This window comes from Camelus ferus, chromosome 1 (assembly GCF_009834535.1).
Source record: "Camelus ferus isolate YT-003-E chromosome 1, BCGSAC_Cfer_1.0, whole genome shotgun sequence".
NCBI lineage: Eukaryota > Metazoa > Chordata > Mammalia > Artiodactyla > Camelidae > Camelus > Camelus ferus.
In genome coordinates, this window is record NC_045696.1 from 7321822 (window position 1) to 7339644 (window position 17823).

The window sequence follows — 17823 nt, forward strand, 5'->3', positions numbered from 1 at the left end:
ACCCTTACACTAATGGTTACTCTGGACTGGCTCTCACCCTCTGGCAGAAAAATTGAAATATGAAGCCATTTGTAAAACTTGGAGACCTCAGCAAAACCATCTTCCCAGGCTGCCATTGTTTGGGATATGGCAGAAGACCTCAGATTATCAGTTTAACAGTCAAATTAAATTGTAGACTCCAGGCAGAGAGGGTTTCCTGGGCACAACAACATTCCATATTCTGTTTCCACACTGCCTGGATTTTTCCCCGAGTTCACCTCTCTGGGGCTTTGCTGATAAAGAAGTGATAAGGAAGCAGCCACATGTGCCCCGAATTCTGAATTTTTCCAATCATTTTTTCCTAATGCTCAGCCTTGGTTGGCAGGTAGTATGCCTTCTAAAGTAACACTGGGAACATGCCACCAAATATCTCGTTGCCACAGACCCGTGGCTGTCATTTTTCCTGCCTGCAATATCCGAGTCCTCACCATCCAACCACTAAGTCAGTGCCACCACTTAGGTTCTACCACATACATCTTCCCACTTACAGACACCACACTGTGTATTAGTTACGACTGGAGTCAGCTGTGACGTGTCAGAGATTGCAAAGTAATAGTCACTTCAGCAAGTGTATGTTTCCCATTGCTACTGTAACCGATTACCACAATGTTCCCGGCTTAAAACAACACAAATGCACTCTTACAGGTCTAGAGGTCAAAGGTGTGAAGTGAGACTTCTAGAATGAAAATGAAGGGTCATCAAGGCTGTGTTCCTTCTGGAGGCTCCAGGGGAGAGTCTGTTTCCTTGCCTTTTCCAGTTTCTGGAGGCATTCTAGAACCTGCATTCTTTGGCTATGGCTCCACTTTCTATTTTCAAGGTGCATCCTTCCAATCTCTGCTGCTTCCACGATCACATCTCCTTTTTCTGGCTCGTACATTCCTACTCCCTCTTCTAAGGACCCCTTTAACTACATTTAGCCCACCTGAAGAATCCAGGATAATCCTCCCCTCTAAAGACCCTTAACTTAATTACATCTGCAGTCTCTTAAAAAAATTTTTTTTTAATTTAATTAATTTTTAACTGAAGTATAGTCAGTTACAGTGTTGTATCACTTTCTGGTGTACAGCACAATAGTTCAGTCATACAAGAACATACATATATTCCTTTTCATATTCTTTTTCATTATAAGATATTGACTATAGTTCCCTGTGCTATACAGTAGGATCTTGTTGTTTATCTATTTTATATATAATAGTTAGAGTCTGCAAATCTCAAACTCCCAGTTTATCCCTTCCCACCGTCTTCCCCGCCCTGGTAATCGTAAGTTTGTTTTCTGTCTGTGAGTCTGTTGCAAAGTCTCTTTGTAAGGTAACACATTCACAGTTTCCAGGGATTTGGATGTAGACGTCTTTTTTTTTTTTTTAGGGGGGGCGGTGGTATTATTCTGTCTGTCACAACAAAAGAGAAGTTTATTTCTCTCTCACATACGTGTGGGCAGTCAAGGCCAGTATGGGGGGGTCCATGATCGTGAAGAGCTCAGGCTCTTTCCACTTGCCCCATCTTCCATCCTCAGCAAGTAGTCTCCATCGCAAAGTCCAAGAGGACTCCTCAAAGTGCAGCCAACCCATCCAAATTCTAACCAGTGGTGGGAGGGAGCGGGGGAAAGAAAGACTCGAACTTTTTCCTTTCTTTTTAAATTTAAAATAAAATTTTTGTGGTGGGGGAGGTATTTAGGTTTATTTATTTGTTTATTTCTATAGGCAGTACTGGGGGTTGAACGCAGAACCTTATGTATGCTAAGCATGTGCTCTACCACTTGAGGTATACCTGCCCTCCTGCACCTTCTCTTTAGAGATACTTCCTGGGAGTAGCATACCTGGCTTCTATTAACTTCCTATTGGCCAGAACATAGTCATATGGCCTTGTGTGGCCATGTGACTCACAAGGGCAATGGGGAAATGTAGGAATTCTTCTGGGCAGCCACATGCATGCCAGCTAAAAAAAAATTGGAGTTTCTACTACTACAGAGAAATGGGAGGACATCTTCTGGGGGGCATCTAGCATTCCCTCCAGAGTTCCTGAGGAAATCTCTGAGATTACATGTACATTTTCAGAGAAAGAATTTAATTCACATGCAAGTGTGCTGAGGGCCAGGAGACAGGCAGTTTTTCCTAATTGGTACTAGTCTCATCCAGATCTTTGGAATAATGCAGCAAGCAACCTCTGTGAAGCACAGAGACCAACGTTCCCTTAAAAAAAAAAATCCGAGACAGTCACGTAAATACCTCCCAGGCGAGAACATGAAATGGAAGTTTGATGATTCCAGACATAAACAGAGGCGTTTTCCCTCCAGAAGCTTTGAGTGTATGGAATGATCTCTTGGTCACCAGTGAACAGATCACTTGAGTGCTTACTGAATGGGGGCATGGCATCTCTGAGAGGAAGGGGAGTTCCAGGCCATGGGGACCCAGGAAGTGGGCACTCTTCCCTGTGCTGAACATAAGTTTCATGAAGGCCCCATGGACATACCTGATAGGAATAGGGGTTTGGGTGAGACATGGGGCCCTGACCCCTCATCTGTAGGGAGAACCCTTCTCACTCTCCCAACTCACATCCCTTCAGTATCAAATCACCTCGGGGCCAGCTCCTAAAATGTTCTCTGCTGGCCCACTTCCTTCCATCCTACGTCATTACTAAGATCATTGTCCTGTTACTATTGTCTCTTGCTAAGATTACGACAAACATCTCCTGAGACGTTTAGTGAGATGTTACTCTCCAATGTATTCTGCACGTTGCTGACAGAAGGCTCTTTCTAAAATGCAAAGCTGATCACCTCTTGTTATAGGTTGAATCGTGTCCCTCCAAAGAAGATGTTACAGTCCTAATCCCTAGTACCTCAGAACGTGACTTTACTTGGAGATAGGGTCTTAACTGAGATAATGAGGTAAAATGAGGTCATTAGAGTGAGTGAGCCCTAAAACAACTCTTCACAATCTACTGGAATTCCTTGTTCAGTCACCTCTCTTCCCTCTAGGCTGGAAACTACATGAAGGGAAGACTATATCTATGTTGTTCTCCAGTGAGTCTTTAGGATTTAGCATAATGTATAATTGGCACCCAGTAAGTGGATGTGAGACAACTGACCAACTTATATATTACTTAACTTAAAGCGACTCCATCTTGGACTTCAGTTACAAAAGACAATATATGTGTTTGGTTTAAGATCATTGAAATCACTTTCTGGCTCTTGTGATTGAAAGAATCCTGACTCTACCCTGACCAATTCTGCTTTCCTCTTTTTAAATTTAATGGTAACTATTTTAAAAATTTTAATAATAAATAGTTAAATTTTATAGTAAATATTTTCAAAATAATGCATATTTTTTAGAAGAATGAAAAAGAACAAAAGGTTCCCATAGTCCTATCACCCCAGTACAGACAATGTTAATATTTGGTGGGCATTTGTTTTTCTGCTAGGCTTTCTGTAATTTTTTTGTTTAAGAGGCTTATGTTGCCTGTGATTTCTTTGTGTGTTTGCCTGTTTTTCACAGCTGTAATCACATTATAGTTAAAATTCTTTTAAAATTTTTATTTTAACACAACCATTTTCTATGATCTCCATTACTATATTATTTAGCTTTTGAAGTTGACTTATGGAATTATAATTTATATAAAACACACCCATCATATATATACACAGTTGATGAGTTTTAACAAATGAATAACCTGTGTAACTCTCTCTCACTCAAGATATATTATTTCATCTTAAAAAATACCCTCCTGAATCTCTGTAGTCTGTTCCCTAATTGTCTCACAGGTGTCCACTGATCCATTTTATGTCACTATTGATTAGTTTTGCCTGCTTGAAACTTAATATTAAGTATGTAGTCTTCTGGCTAGCTGCTTCTGCTCAGCATGTCTTGAGAGTCATCCACGCTGTTGTACCTATCAGTAGCTTGTTTCTTTGCATTAAGTAGTGTTCTGTTGTGTGGCTACACTACTATTTGTTTATCCATTCACTTGATGAATATTTGGGTTTCTCAGTTTTTGTCTATTATGAATAATCCTACTATGAACATACAAGTCTTTGTGTGGACATAGTTTTTCATGATCTTGGGTAAACACCTAGGAGTGATCGTGCTAAGCCAAATCGTAAGTGTATGTTGAACTTTCTGCCAAACTGTTTGAAACCGCCAGACTGTTTTCCAAAATGGCTGTTTCATCTTGCAGTCCCATCAGTAAGTGGTATCATCAAACTCTTTCATTTTAGCCATGCAAGTGGTGTGTAGCATTCATTTTTTTCAGAAGAATTTTAACATGATTTCCTTAAATTTCCTCATTAAAAATTATATCAAGAGGAATTAATTAAGCCTAAAAATTAATTTTATAAGACTGGACATTTAGAAGTATTTAGATTTCCTATTCTGAAATACTATATGGCCCTCCATTTTTCATAATTCATATATAGATATGTATATTTTACTATCTGGTCTTGATCTGATTTTTTAGCAAATAGAGTTGTGAATACTCTTTGTCCTTTCAAGTTACCATCATCCTCAAAAGAAGGAATTTACGCACAGTACCTAAATAAACAAAAGTGATTTCTTTTTCAGGTTTCTGTTAGCTAAAGCTGTTTCCCTTCTTTTTTTTTTTTTTTTTTAATTTTTACTGAAGTATAGTCAGTTTACAGTGTTGTGTCAATTTCTGGCCTACAGCATAATACTCCAGTCATACATGAACATACATATATTCATTTTCATATTCTCTTTCACCATAAGTTACTACAAGATATTGAATATAGTTCCCTGTGTTATGCAGTATAAACTTGTTGTTTATCTATTTTTTATATATTAGTTAGTATCTGCAAATCTCGTAATCCCAATTTATCCCTTCCCAACCCCTTCCATAATTCACATATCTTAATTCACCCTTCTACTTTTATTCATGTAACTCAAACATTTATTACATTCAAATTACTCCAAGTATTTTATATTTTTATTGCTATTGAGAAGACAATCCCTATTTTCATTTTATTTTCTAATTGTTTATTGCCGTTAAATAGAAATGCATATTGATTTTTGTACATGTAGCTGTTTTAAAATTTATAGGCACAATGTATAAATGGCCAAAAAAGTAGCAGTCTTCATTTCTCTATAAATTAACCCAGTTTAGCTCTCCCACAATCATTTCTGCTAATGGTGGTGAGAAAAAAAATCAATCTTACTATTTAATTGTAACTCAGTTGATAATGTTTTACCTTCTCCTTTCACATCCCCAATCTCCTTCTTGCTCTCCTCTGCAGTTTTCTACCTGGGATGGGAGAGGCATGTGGTTTGAAAACGCCAGGTACCTTGGCCAACGTCCCAGCTGGAGTAATTTGCAGTCCATTTCAGCAAAGGCAACGCCACGCTGGAGGGATTCTAGAGGAAGCTTGAGCTGTCTCCATTGATGACTTAGCCCACAGCTCACCTTGCTGCATCTTCTAATCCTCTGCTCCTTCATGCTCACTCAATCTCTAATCTCTCTGAGTTTTCTATCATTTTCTAGAGCCCTGCCCATCCCTGTTCCCAAGTGGGCTGTTGACTCCAGAGTACAGGCAGCCAGACATCACCACAGGATCTTTTTTGCTCCATTCTCTCTTCGTACTTCTTTGTCTAAAGCAGATACATGTCATATCTTTGGAAAAGTGCTCTTTATCACACATCTTGTGATTCAGGGCATAAATTTGATGAAGGGAGTGTTGGGGGGCACCTACTAGGAATTACAAGACATAAAAAATACTTTAGCTAATGGTTTAAAAATATTATCCTACTGCATATATTTATCTTGTCTTCTTCTACTATGGAATTCAAAGATACACACAAAGCAGAGAGATAGTATAATACAGCTCCATGTCCCCATCACCCAGCTTCGATAATTCTCAACATCTGTTTCAACACTCATCCTGCCCAACCACAACTCCTCCCTTCCTCCTTCTCCCCCTGGAGTTACTTTGTAGCAAATCCCAGATTTCATATCATTTCATTCTGGCCAAATTTTCAAACCCTTTTACTAATTATTTTTCAGAAGATTCTTCCTCTGGCCGTATCCCATAGGTTTTGAAATGAAGCAGTCATATCTTGCTATTTTATTTATTCCTTGACCGAATGTATTTGGGAAAGCATGACTTAACCACCAAGTGGTTAAAATTTTGGTGGTTAAAGTACCTGGACTATATACTTAGTTAATTGGCTTTGAGAGTTTCTTTGTGGCCTACTATACGATCAATGCTTATAAAGGCATCATGAACATTTGAAAAGGTGAACTCCCAGTGATTCCATCTTATTTGTTAATTGCATCTCTTAGTTATTTTGTTAAAATCCTCTCTGTCTTTATTTCTTTATCTATTTGATCTCTGATAGAGTATGTTGTGTTAAAATATTTTACTTATTGTATCTGTCCATTTATCTTTATATGTCTAAGTATTTTTGTTGTATATATTTTGTTCCTATGTTACAGGTTGAATTGTGTTCCCACCAAATTCACACGTTGAAGTTCTAACCCTCAACACCTCAGAATGTGACAGAATTTGGAAATAGGGTCTTTATAGAGGTCATCAAGTTAAAATGAGGTCATTAGTGCGGGCCCTAACACACTGGATACTATGACTGGTGTCTTTACAAAAAGGAAAAATTTGATATGATATCACTTATATATGGACTCTGAAAAAAAGATTCAATCAACTTATTTAAAAAACAGAAACAGACTCACAGACAGAAAAGAAACCTATGGTAACCAAAAGGGAAAGGGGCAGGAGGGATAAATTAGGAGTTTGGGATTTTCAGACACTAACTACTATATTTAAAATAGATAAACAACAAGGTCCTAATGTATAGCAAAGAGAACTACATTTAATATCTTGTAATAACCTATAATGAAAAAGAAAATATATATGTATAATTGAATCACTATGCTGTATACCAGAAACAAAAACAATGTTGTAAATCAACTAAACTTCAATTTTAACAATTTATTTATTTATTTAACAATAAATAAATAAATAAATAAATAAATTCTTATGCAAATCAAAACTACAATGAGGTATCACCTCACACCAGTCAGAATGGCCATCACTAAAAAGTTCACAAAAATAAATGCTGGAGAGGGTGTGGAAAAAAGGGAACCCTCCTACACTATTGATGGGAATGTAGTTTGGTGCAGCCATTATGGAAAACAGTATGGAGATTTCTCAAAAAACTAAAATTAGACTTACCATATGACCTGGCAATCCCACTCCTGGGCATATATCCAGCAGGAACTCTAATTCAAAAAGACACTTATACCCCAATGTTCATAGCAGCACTATTTACAGAAGCTAAGACACGGAAACAATATAAATGTCCATCGACAGATTACTGGATAAAGAAACTGTGGTATATTTATACAGTGGAATACTACTCAGCCATAAAAATAATGCCATTTGCAGCAACATGGATGTCCCTGGAGATCGTCATTCTAAGTGAAGTAAGCCAGAAAGAGAAAGAAAAATACAATATGATATCACTCATTTGTGGAATCTAACAACAACAAAAAAAGACACAAATGAATTTATTTACAAAACAGAAAGAGACTCACAGACATAGAAAACAAACTTATGGTTACTGGGGCGGGGGGGGAAGAGAGTGGGAAGGGATACACTGGGAGTTCGAGATATGCAGATACTAACTACTAAACATAAAATAGATAAACAAATATCTACTGTACAGCATAGGGAAGTATATTCAATATCTTGGTAACCTGTAATGAAAAAGAATATGGGGGGAAGGGTAGAGTTCAAGTGGTAGAGCTCATTCTCAGCATGCAGGAGGCCCTGAGTTCATCCCCAGTACCTCCAGTGAAAATAAATAAATAAAACCAATTATCTCCTCACCCAAAAAAGTCAAAAAACAAACATAAAAAAGAATATGAAAAGGAATATATGTATGTATATGTATGACTGAAACATTATGCTGTACACCAGAAATTGACACAACACTGTAAACTGAATATACTTCAATAAAAAATAAAATTAAATTTAAAAAAATTTAAAAATAAATTCTTGTTGAAGAACTGACCAAAAAAAAAAAAAAAAAGCAAAATTTGGAGACAGACACACATCCAGGGAGAATGCCATGTGAAGATGAAGACACACAAAAAGAAGACAACGTGAAGAGACTCAGGGAGAAGACAGCCATCTGCAAGTCAAGGAGAGAGGCCTGGAACTGAACCTTCCCTCACGGCCCTCCAAAGGAGCCAACCCTGCTGACACCTTGTTTCCAGACTTCCAGCCTTCAGAACCAAACAAGAAAGAATAATTTTCTGTTGTTTAAAGCCACGTGGTCTGTGGTACTGTACCTTGTTACAAGCCGCCCCAGTAAACGAATACCCTATACAATTCTACCACAGTTTTAATATAGTGCCTTCACTATCAATTGATAAATGACCCCTCAATTCCTTTCTTTCAAATCACCTTTGACTGTAACATTGTCCCCCTGCATGGCATTCACATTAGTTTGGCAGTCCTTTGCTCAGTCTTTTCATTAAGATCCCGTGCCTCTGTGCTAGAACCCCAGGCCTCTGTTGTGGACACATATGTAGCATGATGACTGGTGATTGATTGCATATGTGAGGTCTGGAATCAAAATGGGTGTCTGCCTCTTAGTTACTACATGGTCTTCCAATGCCTCAGTTTTTCCCTTTCAGAAGATGAGGAAATAATAATTATACTTAAAAGATTGTTATGAGGATGGAATAAATTAAAACATTTCAAGTGCTTAGAACAATGCCTAGCAGTAAGCACAGTAAGTGCTTGATACACATATGAGCTGTTATGAGTGCTATCAACTTCCCTGTGACAAAGGTATTATGAAATCATTTTAGAGATGAGGAAAGCTGAGGCTCAGAGAAGTGAAGCCAGGAAGCTAGTGTGACGGGATTGTCATAGGTTGAGTTGCCAGGAGGCAGGTTCTGAGATGGAGATTAACGTCCTGGAGGCATATTAGGGGGTGAGTAACAGGTGTGGAGGGGTGACGGCAAAGGAAGTAGGATTGGGTTGGGCAGAGGGAAAAGTTGAACTGTCATGCAATTACAACAAAGGCTCCCCATCCAGTGGAGCTTAGTGGCTTAAAACTTGTCCACAAATTTTTTGATGGTCCCTTCCTTTATGATTCCCCTTCCTTCCAGTGTGGACTGGATTTAGTGACTCTCTTCCAATGAAAAGGAGAAAAATGAATGTGAGAAGTCAGAGCCTCGGCCATACAAGGCACTGTCGCTCCCTGCTTGCTCTCCCTGGGGGATTGCCTGTTCTGGGAGCAGTTAGCTGCCTTGCTGTGAGGACGCCCAAGTAGCCTGTGGAGTGTCCCATGTGGTGAAGAGCCGAGGCCTCCGGCCAACAGCCACGTGAGGGAGCCACCTTGGATCCTCTAGCCCCAGTCAAGCCCACAGATGACTGTGGCCCTAATGTCTTGGCTGCAACTACCTGAGACCCTGAGCCAGAACAACCCAGCAAAGTTGCTCCTAAGTTCCTGCCTCAGTTTCAACTAGTAAGCATTGGGGTAATTTGTTATGCATGATAGATACTAATATAGGGAGTTTTGGAGCTGGAATTTGGCCTTCAGAGTTGTCCTACACTGAGATGAAAGGAAGAGGTCTTTGTACCCTAAATTGATTAGTCATTAGATATGGTCTGTCCCTCGACCCAGAAGGGATCATGACTTTGGTCAAAGCAATGTTCTTCAGCTGAGGGCAAGTTTTCAAGAGCAACTTAGCTGAGAGATGTTGAGACCAATAATCTGAGCAGCTGAGGGAACATGTCCTTCAGTCCTCAAAGAAGGGTCTGGGGAGAGCATCACAGCATCCACTAAAAGATATTTAGTGGGACGGCTCCTCTTGTCCCAGAATGGGCTGAAAACAACAGGCCTAATACCCCATCTTCTAACAAATGAGGTCTACAATTGGAGCCAGACACTTTTTTTCCCCAGGGCTCAAAAAAAACTGCAGACCTAGCTCTGCTTCCATGAAATATTTCTCAGTCCTCTCCTCTCAGTCTGTATGGAAGTCAGGGGAAGGAATGAAAGGAGGTAGTTGGCCTTGTGGAGAATACAGAGCTTCTGGCAGGAAGTGATGCTGTGGGGGAGACTGTAAGATAATTTCTCCTTGATATAAGTGGGGCCTCCTGGAAGGAGAGGCTGGTGTTCCATTCCCTACTTGCAACCTGTCTATTCAGCCTTCTTGCTGATTTATTTCTGACTATATTTCAGGAGGGAACAAGAAGAAGATTGAAGAGAGACAGCAGGACGGAGAGGACATGGCCATGGGGCACTCTCCAGGCCAGCCCTTTTGTGTAGCAAGGATGTGTATTTCTCAAGAGTCAAGTGGACTCTGTGGAAGATAAATGGTCTCAAGCTGTCTCACTGGCACACCCAGGAGACTGGGTGTACTGCTGGGTGCTGGCCATCAGGTGATGGAAAAGATCAAGCTGGAGGTAGATCTTCCATGGAAACACATGGAGAGGAGAAGGTCCATCAGGCCTTCCCATATGTGCCCTGTGCAAGGAGTTTCAAACAAAGGCCAGTAAACCGGAGAAGCAGGGATCAAATGAGAGATAACTCTAGCAGCGGTCAGTTAAGAGATACTTGCTTCAACACAGAAGCCTGGTCTTGAAGAGGACACTGAGGAAGTGTCTGAGAGCCAGAACCCCGACTTGCACCTTCATACCCGACTCAAGCCATGAGACTGACACTTTGACAGGGTCTGCTTTTTAGTAACTGAAATTGACCAAGTGTCACAGTAGCACCTAAGGTGTGGTTAAGGAAAAGATTCAAAAGAGCAGTGATTGGGAAAAAAAATGGACTATTCTTATGTTCCAAAGCCATCACACAGAGAGGTCTCAACCAACTGATTATACTGATTATTGCTGGAACTAAAGCTCTTCGTACCGCACCAGCATTCTAGAAAGATTGTGTACAACCTATACAGATGAGTGAAATACAGCTCACGTGTCCTCAGCGAACAAGAAATGTTCTGTCGTAAAGTAAGAATAAAGCAGGTGGATCCTTGTAAGGTGAATGCGGATCCTACTAAGGTGTTTCTTTCCCTGTTTCCCTGCATTGTCTATTGAGATTGACATTTCACCAATTGGAAATGATGGGAGAAGTCTGGTTGAGAGGGACCTACTTCGTGAATTGCAAATAGACTAGCCTGTGATTACTAAGTTCCTAATGAATTGTTTTAGAATTGCTGAGTTTGAGTTGCCAGGAAGATATCCAGGACAGAGACGGAAGCCCCGAGGGCAGAGAGGAGCTGAAAACTGAGACCTGAATGTTGGGGAATATGATATGTATCAACCTTCAAAAGCAATCGTAGCTATAACACCATCACTGTTGTCCTATAAAATACCTTAAATTCTCAAGAGAGGCACTCGTGATACTAATTCGTGAAATCATTTCACAGAAAAGTTCTCATGTAATCCCAAAAGTAATGCACTTTAAAAAACAAATATCTGAATCAAAGAATTTTTAAAAATCTCTTTACTCTATTGTCAGTTACCAAAACAATGAAAAATTTCCTCTCAGCTTATTGGAAAAGTCCTTGTTGAAAACACTGACAAGAGATTTTATTTCAATAAATGTCTTATGTTGTGCAGCACGGTACTGCTGCCCTGCCTGGAAGCAATCCTTCCAAAAAGCAATGTAATTCTGGTATCTCGTTTAGTCAGCTCTTGCTGGGAATAAGAAGAGAACTAGGCAGGTCCGTTTCAGCTTCGAGGTTTTCATTTCCACGTACTGTCGGGACCCATGGCCCGCGAGCCGCGCCTTCCCAAGTTCTGCGCACGAATATGAATATTCAACACCCGGTTCCAGGGGGAGTACCCACAAGCCCCCGCGGCCCCGCAGGGCGGGGCGAGGTCACCCGCGCTCCGCGAGACCTTGGCCCCGCGCCCGGCGGCAGGGGCGGGGCAGCAGAGCCGCCCGCCAATCCGCGCTTTGCAGGCCGGGAGCGCGGGGCCGCGGAAGGGCAGAGAACACCGCCGAGCAGAGGACGGACACAAGCTCTCCGTCCTCAGAGTCCCCAGAAGGAAGCGGGGGAGGGCGAGAGACGACAAAAGGAAGGAGTCTGGGTGGGAATGTAGCCCCCACTTATCGCTGCCTTAAAGCGAACTCAATAACGCGACACCTAATAGCCTGTACGCGCCGCACAGCCTGACGGGAGCCTTAGCTTCTCTGCACAGGCTGCGCCCGCGACGCGCCCCTGGCGCCGCCCCCTACCGCGGGGCACGACGGGAGAGACGAGTTTCCCCCTCCCTCTAAGTCAACGGGCGAGAAGGAGGGAATTTCCGGCGTTTTGACCGTCTTACGGAAGGGGTGGGGTTAGCCCGGTCCCGCCCCTCACGTCCGGCGGGGGCGGGGCGAAGAGTGACAGCCCGTCTGCCCGCGCTAAGGCCCGCCCCTGCACCGGAAGGAGGAAGGAAGGGGAGTCGATCACGCGGCTCGCGCAAGGTTACGTGACGCAACTTCCGACGGAGAGTAGAAGGGGGCGGGACCCTGGACGGAGGGGCGGAACGGGCCTTTTACCCCTCAGGGTCACGCGCGGCAGGAAGTGGCGCCCACGGCAGAGTATTCGAGATGGGGACCACCCTGGACATTAAGATTAAAAGAGCGAACAAGGTTTATCACGCCGGGGTAAGTGGTGGTGGGTGGACCTGCAGGTTTTGTTGTCTCCAAGGCTCCGCACACTTCTTGGTGTCCCTGGGAGGGGTAAGGCGCGCCTCCAGGCGCTTCCCAGCCAGGTGCATCGCCGCCAGGTACGTCTCGCTTTCGTGGCTGGCAGCTCTATAAGCGGCCCTTGCCGGAGTCATCGCCGGCTGGGGGGCATGCAGGGCCGAGGGGCTGGCGCCTTAAACCTCCAGCTCGGCCTTAGGCCCCCAGGCTTGAGCTGTTGCGGTGAGCACTGAGGGCGAAGGAGCTCTGTGACTACACGCTCCGTTCCCTCACTTCTAAGGTGAATGCAAAGTTCTAATGACAGAAAGGCGAAATTAACCTGGAAAGCAGAAATACGCACTTTAGGCCGTGGTCTGCTCTACCACCATACAAAAGTTCCTCATTTTTCTGGTGGTGGAATTTTAATAACATAGAGGAGGAATAGCATATTAAAATGCAAGTGAAAAAAATCTTAATTATGCCATTAACAAGTTCTGTGCCACTGGCTCTTAACCTCATTAGTTTCCTAATTTGCCAAGTGAGAATGCAAGGTTACTCTACCTCTAACACAGGGAATTTAAACCCTCACTGTACATCAAAATCAGTCACAATGGGGAATTTAAAACTATGATGGCTGGGGTCTCACCCCAAGAGACACCAGTGATGCTTATATGCAGCCGGAGTTGAAACAAAGCCAGGTCTCACACTCTGTGGAATGAAACTGAGAGTGGTGGTTAATCATGTAAATGCAGGGAGGTCTCAAAAGGGATGCTAAAACCTTTGGGTGCAAGATACTTGGGGAAACCTGATATTTACACAGATTCAAATAGTTATCTCCAGATTATTAATTACAGAGGGAAGAGGCTTTCTTTATAATGAAGGAATCTGATCACCACCACCCTAACCAGCAGTGAATACCACCTTACCACCACCACTAAAAAGACATCATGTTCTGGCATGGAACACTGAGAAGGACACAACTCAACTCTGTAGTATTCCTGCTGAAAATACTTACCTTAGCTCAGTTCATAAGGAACCAGTCAGGCATATTCAAATTGAGAAACATTCTGTGCAGTAATTGGCCTGGATTCTTCAAATATGAGAGTGTTATTAAAAAGACAGGAGAACTTATTTAGATTCAGGAGATAAAAGGGATGACAACTAAATACCATACATCATTTTTGATAAATAAATTTGGACATGGGCTATATATTCAATAAGAGTTTTGTAATGGTATTAAAGTTCCCAAGTATGAGATTTGTATTTTCATTATGCTGAAGTATTTAGGAATAAAGTGTCATAATAACTACATTTTAAATGGTCCAGCCATAAATTCGTAAATTGTGTGTGTGCGCGCACCTGTGAGGAGAAAGAAAGCAAATGTGCCAAAATAGTAATTGGTGACTCTAGTCTGTATAGGTCTACTTTGTATTTTTTCTCTTCTGTTTTTTTAATAACAACTTTATTGAGATCTAATTACTATAAAATTCACCCTTTTAAAGTGTACAGTTCAGTGGTTTTAATATATTCAGAGTTGTAGAGCCATCACCATCATCTAATTTTAGAACATTTTTTATCACCCCCAAAATAAACCCTGTACCCCTTAGCATCATTTCTCATTCCCTCTCCCTCTTGGCCCCTGGCAATCACAGATCTACTTTATGTCTCTCTGGATTTGCCTAATTAGGACATTTCATATAAATGGGATCATACAGTATGTGGCCTTTTGTGATAGGCTTCTTTCACTTAACATCATATTTTCAGTGTTCATGCATGTTGTAGCATGTTTCAGTTTCTCCTTTGCTGAGTAGTATTCCTTTGTATGGATATGTTACATTTTGTTTATTCAGTCATCTGTTGATGGACATTTGGGTTGCCTCCATGTCTTGGCTATTGTGTATCATGCTGCTATGAACATTCTAGGGCAGGTTTTTATGTGAACATATGTTTTCATTTCTCCTGGATATATACCTAAGGGTGGATTTGCTGGCTGATATGGGAGCTTTATATTTAATTTTTTGAAGACCCACCAAACTGTTTCCCAAAGCATCTGCACAACTTTACACTCCATCAGCAGTGTATGAGGGTTCCAGTTTTTTCTCTACTTTGTGTTCTCATTACTTTTCTGTAGCTTGGAAAATAGCAAAATAAGAACCGGGGGAGGCAGTGACAGGCAATGTATAAATTGAGTTTTAATACTTATTGTTTTCCTTCAAAGTCTGCATATTACATTCAGAGATATTACTCTAGCTGAGATGCTGAGGTGTTTTCTGTGGCTTAAAATATGGTACAAGTAATGAAAGGTACATTTTAAAAAGATGAAGAAATGAAATTTTCAGTTTGACCCAGCTGGAAATCCCAGGCTGGGACCACTCTTTGTGGGTGGTGAGGTTGCAGGTGGCGTCAGCTCTGCCCACCCCGTGCACATCCCTTCGTTCCAGTATTAGGAACAGAATCTGTGCTCATTGACTTGCGGCTGTGTTTCTCAACTATCAGGCATTTTTACACTTAATGCACTTTACACTACCTGCCTTTTAAAAGGAGGCCTTATATGACAATTGTAAAAGAAAAACCAGTATAATTTCTCATACATAGAGGGTTGCTCCTGTACAGCTGACCCTTGAACAACGTGAGGGTGCCCACTCCCGCGCAGTTGAAAATCTGCATATAACTTCTGACTTCCCTCAAGCTTTACTAATAGACTACTATTGGACTGGAAGCCTTACCAATAACATGGACAGTTAACACATATTTTGTACATTATAGGTATCACATACATTATTTTTATGATAAAGGAAGCTAGAGAAAAGGAAATGTAATTTAGGAAATCATAAGGAAGAGAAAATACATTTGCAGAGCACTCTTCTGTATCAGTTCTGTAGTTTATGTTGCCTGTTTATAAGATGAATTCTCTGTCAGTACCTACATCAATATTGTCTTCCATGATACAAAACACAGTGTAGATGCTGTATGCATTACTAACACCAGACATCAAAATTCAAAAGATTATGTGAAAAAGAAATTTATATTTACAGGTATAATGATTCATACATTGATAAGGAAGAAGCAGCAATATGATAGCTTTATGATAGCCCAGTGTAATCAGTACGATTGCTTCACAGTAGCCTGGCCTATACACTAATGAATGAATCGTTGTAAAATTATTAAACTGTTATTGCATACACTGTTTCAGTCATATTCACAATGTGGTATTGAAAATGTTTTACATTAAAAAAAAAGAAACCTGTGTTGATAGGTTGATAAACAATTTCTCCAATTATGAGAGAGGCATACTATATGGTAATGTAATTCCTTGAAAGCAAAGTTATAAAACAGTAAAAAAAAAAAAAAAAAAAAACTAACACGTCAATTTTATATTGTTACCTTGTTCCTATGTAAGGGTAGAGAAGCATCCGTACAAATTTTATGCATTCATGACATAGCTAACTTTTTCTTCATTTTTTTTTTTTTTTGATACTCCTAGGCTATGTGGTTGGTCTTGCGAGTTTTTTCAAATTGTTGCAAATCTCCAAACATTTTTCCAGTATATTTTATTGAGGAGAAATCTGCAGTGGACCCACACAGTTCAAACCCTTGTTGCTCAAGTCTCAACTGTATTTTTTTTTTAATTTTGGGGGGGAGGAGGTAATTAGGTTTATTTATTTTTAGAGGAGGTACTGGTGGTTGAACCCAGGACCTTGTGCATGCTAAGCATGTGCTCTACCACTTGAGCTATACCCTACCCCCTTCAACTGTCTTTTTTTAAAATTGAAGTATAGTTAGTTACAATGTGTCAATCTCTGGTGTACTGCATAATGTCCCAGTCATACATATATAGACATATATTCATTTTCATATTCTTTTTCATTAAAGGTTATTACAAGATACTGAATATAGTTCTCAACTGTATGTTTTTTAAAGCCAAAAATAAGAATTATGAAACCAATAAATCTAATCATTTGATAAAAAGATACACTGGTTGTGATGTGCCATGACTTAAGTGTTAGTCCATCATCTGTGATTCAGGCCAGGTGGAGTAGGTGGCTGGCACTGTCAGGGCTGCTTCCTAAGACCCAGGGGACAGGACCCTGGCTGGCTGGCTGCTCGAAGAGGTCTCAGTGCCTGCAGACAGCCCATGTTTCAAGCCTAGTTTGCACCATGAAAATGTGAAGGGAGTCCTCTCTTCCTCACCCTCCCCTGTGGCTGCAGGTGGGACTAAAAAAAAAAGTTTTCAGTTTTCTCTGTACATCTCAACAGCATTGGTAAAGATTCAGTTCCTAAGGGGGAGGGTATAGCTTAGCAGTAGAGTGCATGCCTAGCATGCATGAAGTCCAGGGTTCAATCCCCAGTACCTCCATTAAAATAAATAAATAAACCTAATTCCGCACCCCTGAAAAAAAAAGAAAAAAAAAGATTCAATTGCTAAAGGTTTGACTCATCCATGGGTCTGCCAGAGCACAGCTCCTGTAATCCTCACGGTTTGCTTGAGGTGGCTGCCACCTCTTTTAGCCTGCTTCTTAGCTTGTAAGTGACTGTCATTCAAATGAAACATGTTTGTCCATGTCACGACAGTCTTATGTTCCACTGGAAGCTCTTGGGAAACACTGGTGTTGGGTTTTGTGAGCCTGGCAGCATCACCCCCATTTTACTGATGGGAAAACTGAGGCCTGGACAAGTTAAGGAATTTGCCCAAGATCACCCAACTAATGACAGCCTGGATTCCAACTCAGGTCAGTCAGATTGCAAAGCATGTGCAGCCAACAGTCTATTTTAACACCTCCCTAAAAGTCCCCATTCTTTTGGTGCAAAATGAGGAATTTTAAAGTGAGGATAATTATTAATTTCCTAGGAGTACTATGAATAACATTGTAATATTTCAATTAAAAAGTTGCTATGTCTTCCTCTCAGCAAATGTGCTGCTGATTCTTTTCCTTATCTTAGTTGTGAAATGGCTTTGATTCTGTGAACACCAGGGAACCTAAGTTATGTTTGGGTTTTAAATTGTCATTCGAGTTTTTTTTCTAGAAAAAGATGCTCATTGAAAAAATGATGGAGTTTTTTTTTCACAGTTGAATCATTAAAAAGAAAATAAACATAACATATGCCAAGTTAACAACTTAACATTTTA

General features: G+C 40.8%; 1 protein-coding gene across 1 annotated transcript in view; it reads left to right on the top strand.

Moving 5' to 3' along the window:
• The first annotated feature begins 12514 nt into the window (after nucleotides 1-12514).
• Nucleotides 12515-17823, top strand: part of VPS26C (VPS26 endosomal protein sorting factor C) — a 40764-nt gene continuing 35455 nt past the window's right edge. Inside the window, exon 1 of the mRNA XM_006187472.3 lies at nucleotides 12515-12677. Coding sequence (XP_006187534.1) covers nucleotides 12621-12677 — 57 coding nt within the window. The 5' untranslated portion in view covers nucleotides 12515-12620. The remainder of the gene's footprint in view (nucleotides 12678-17823) is intronic.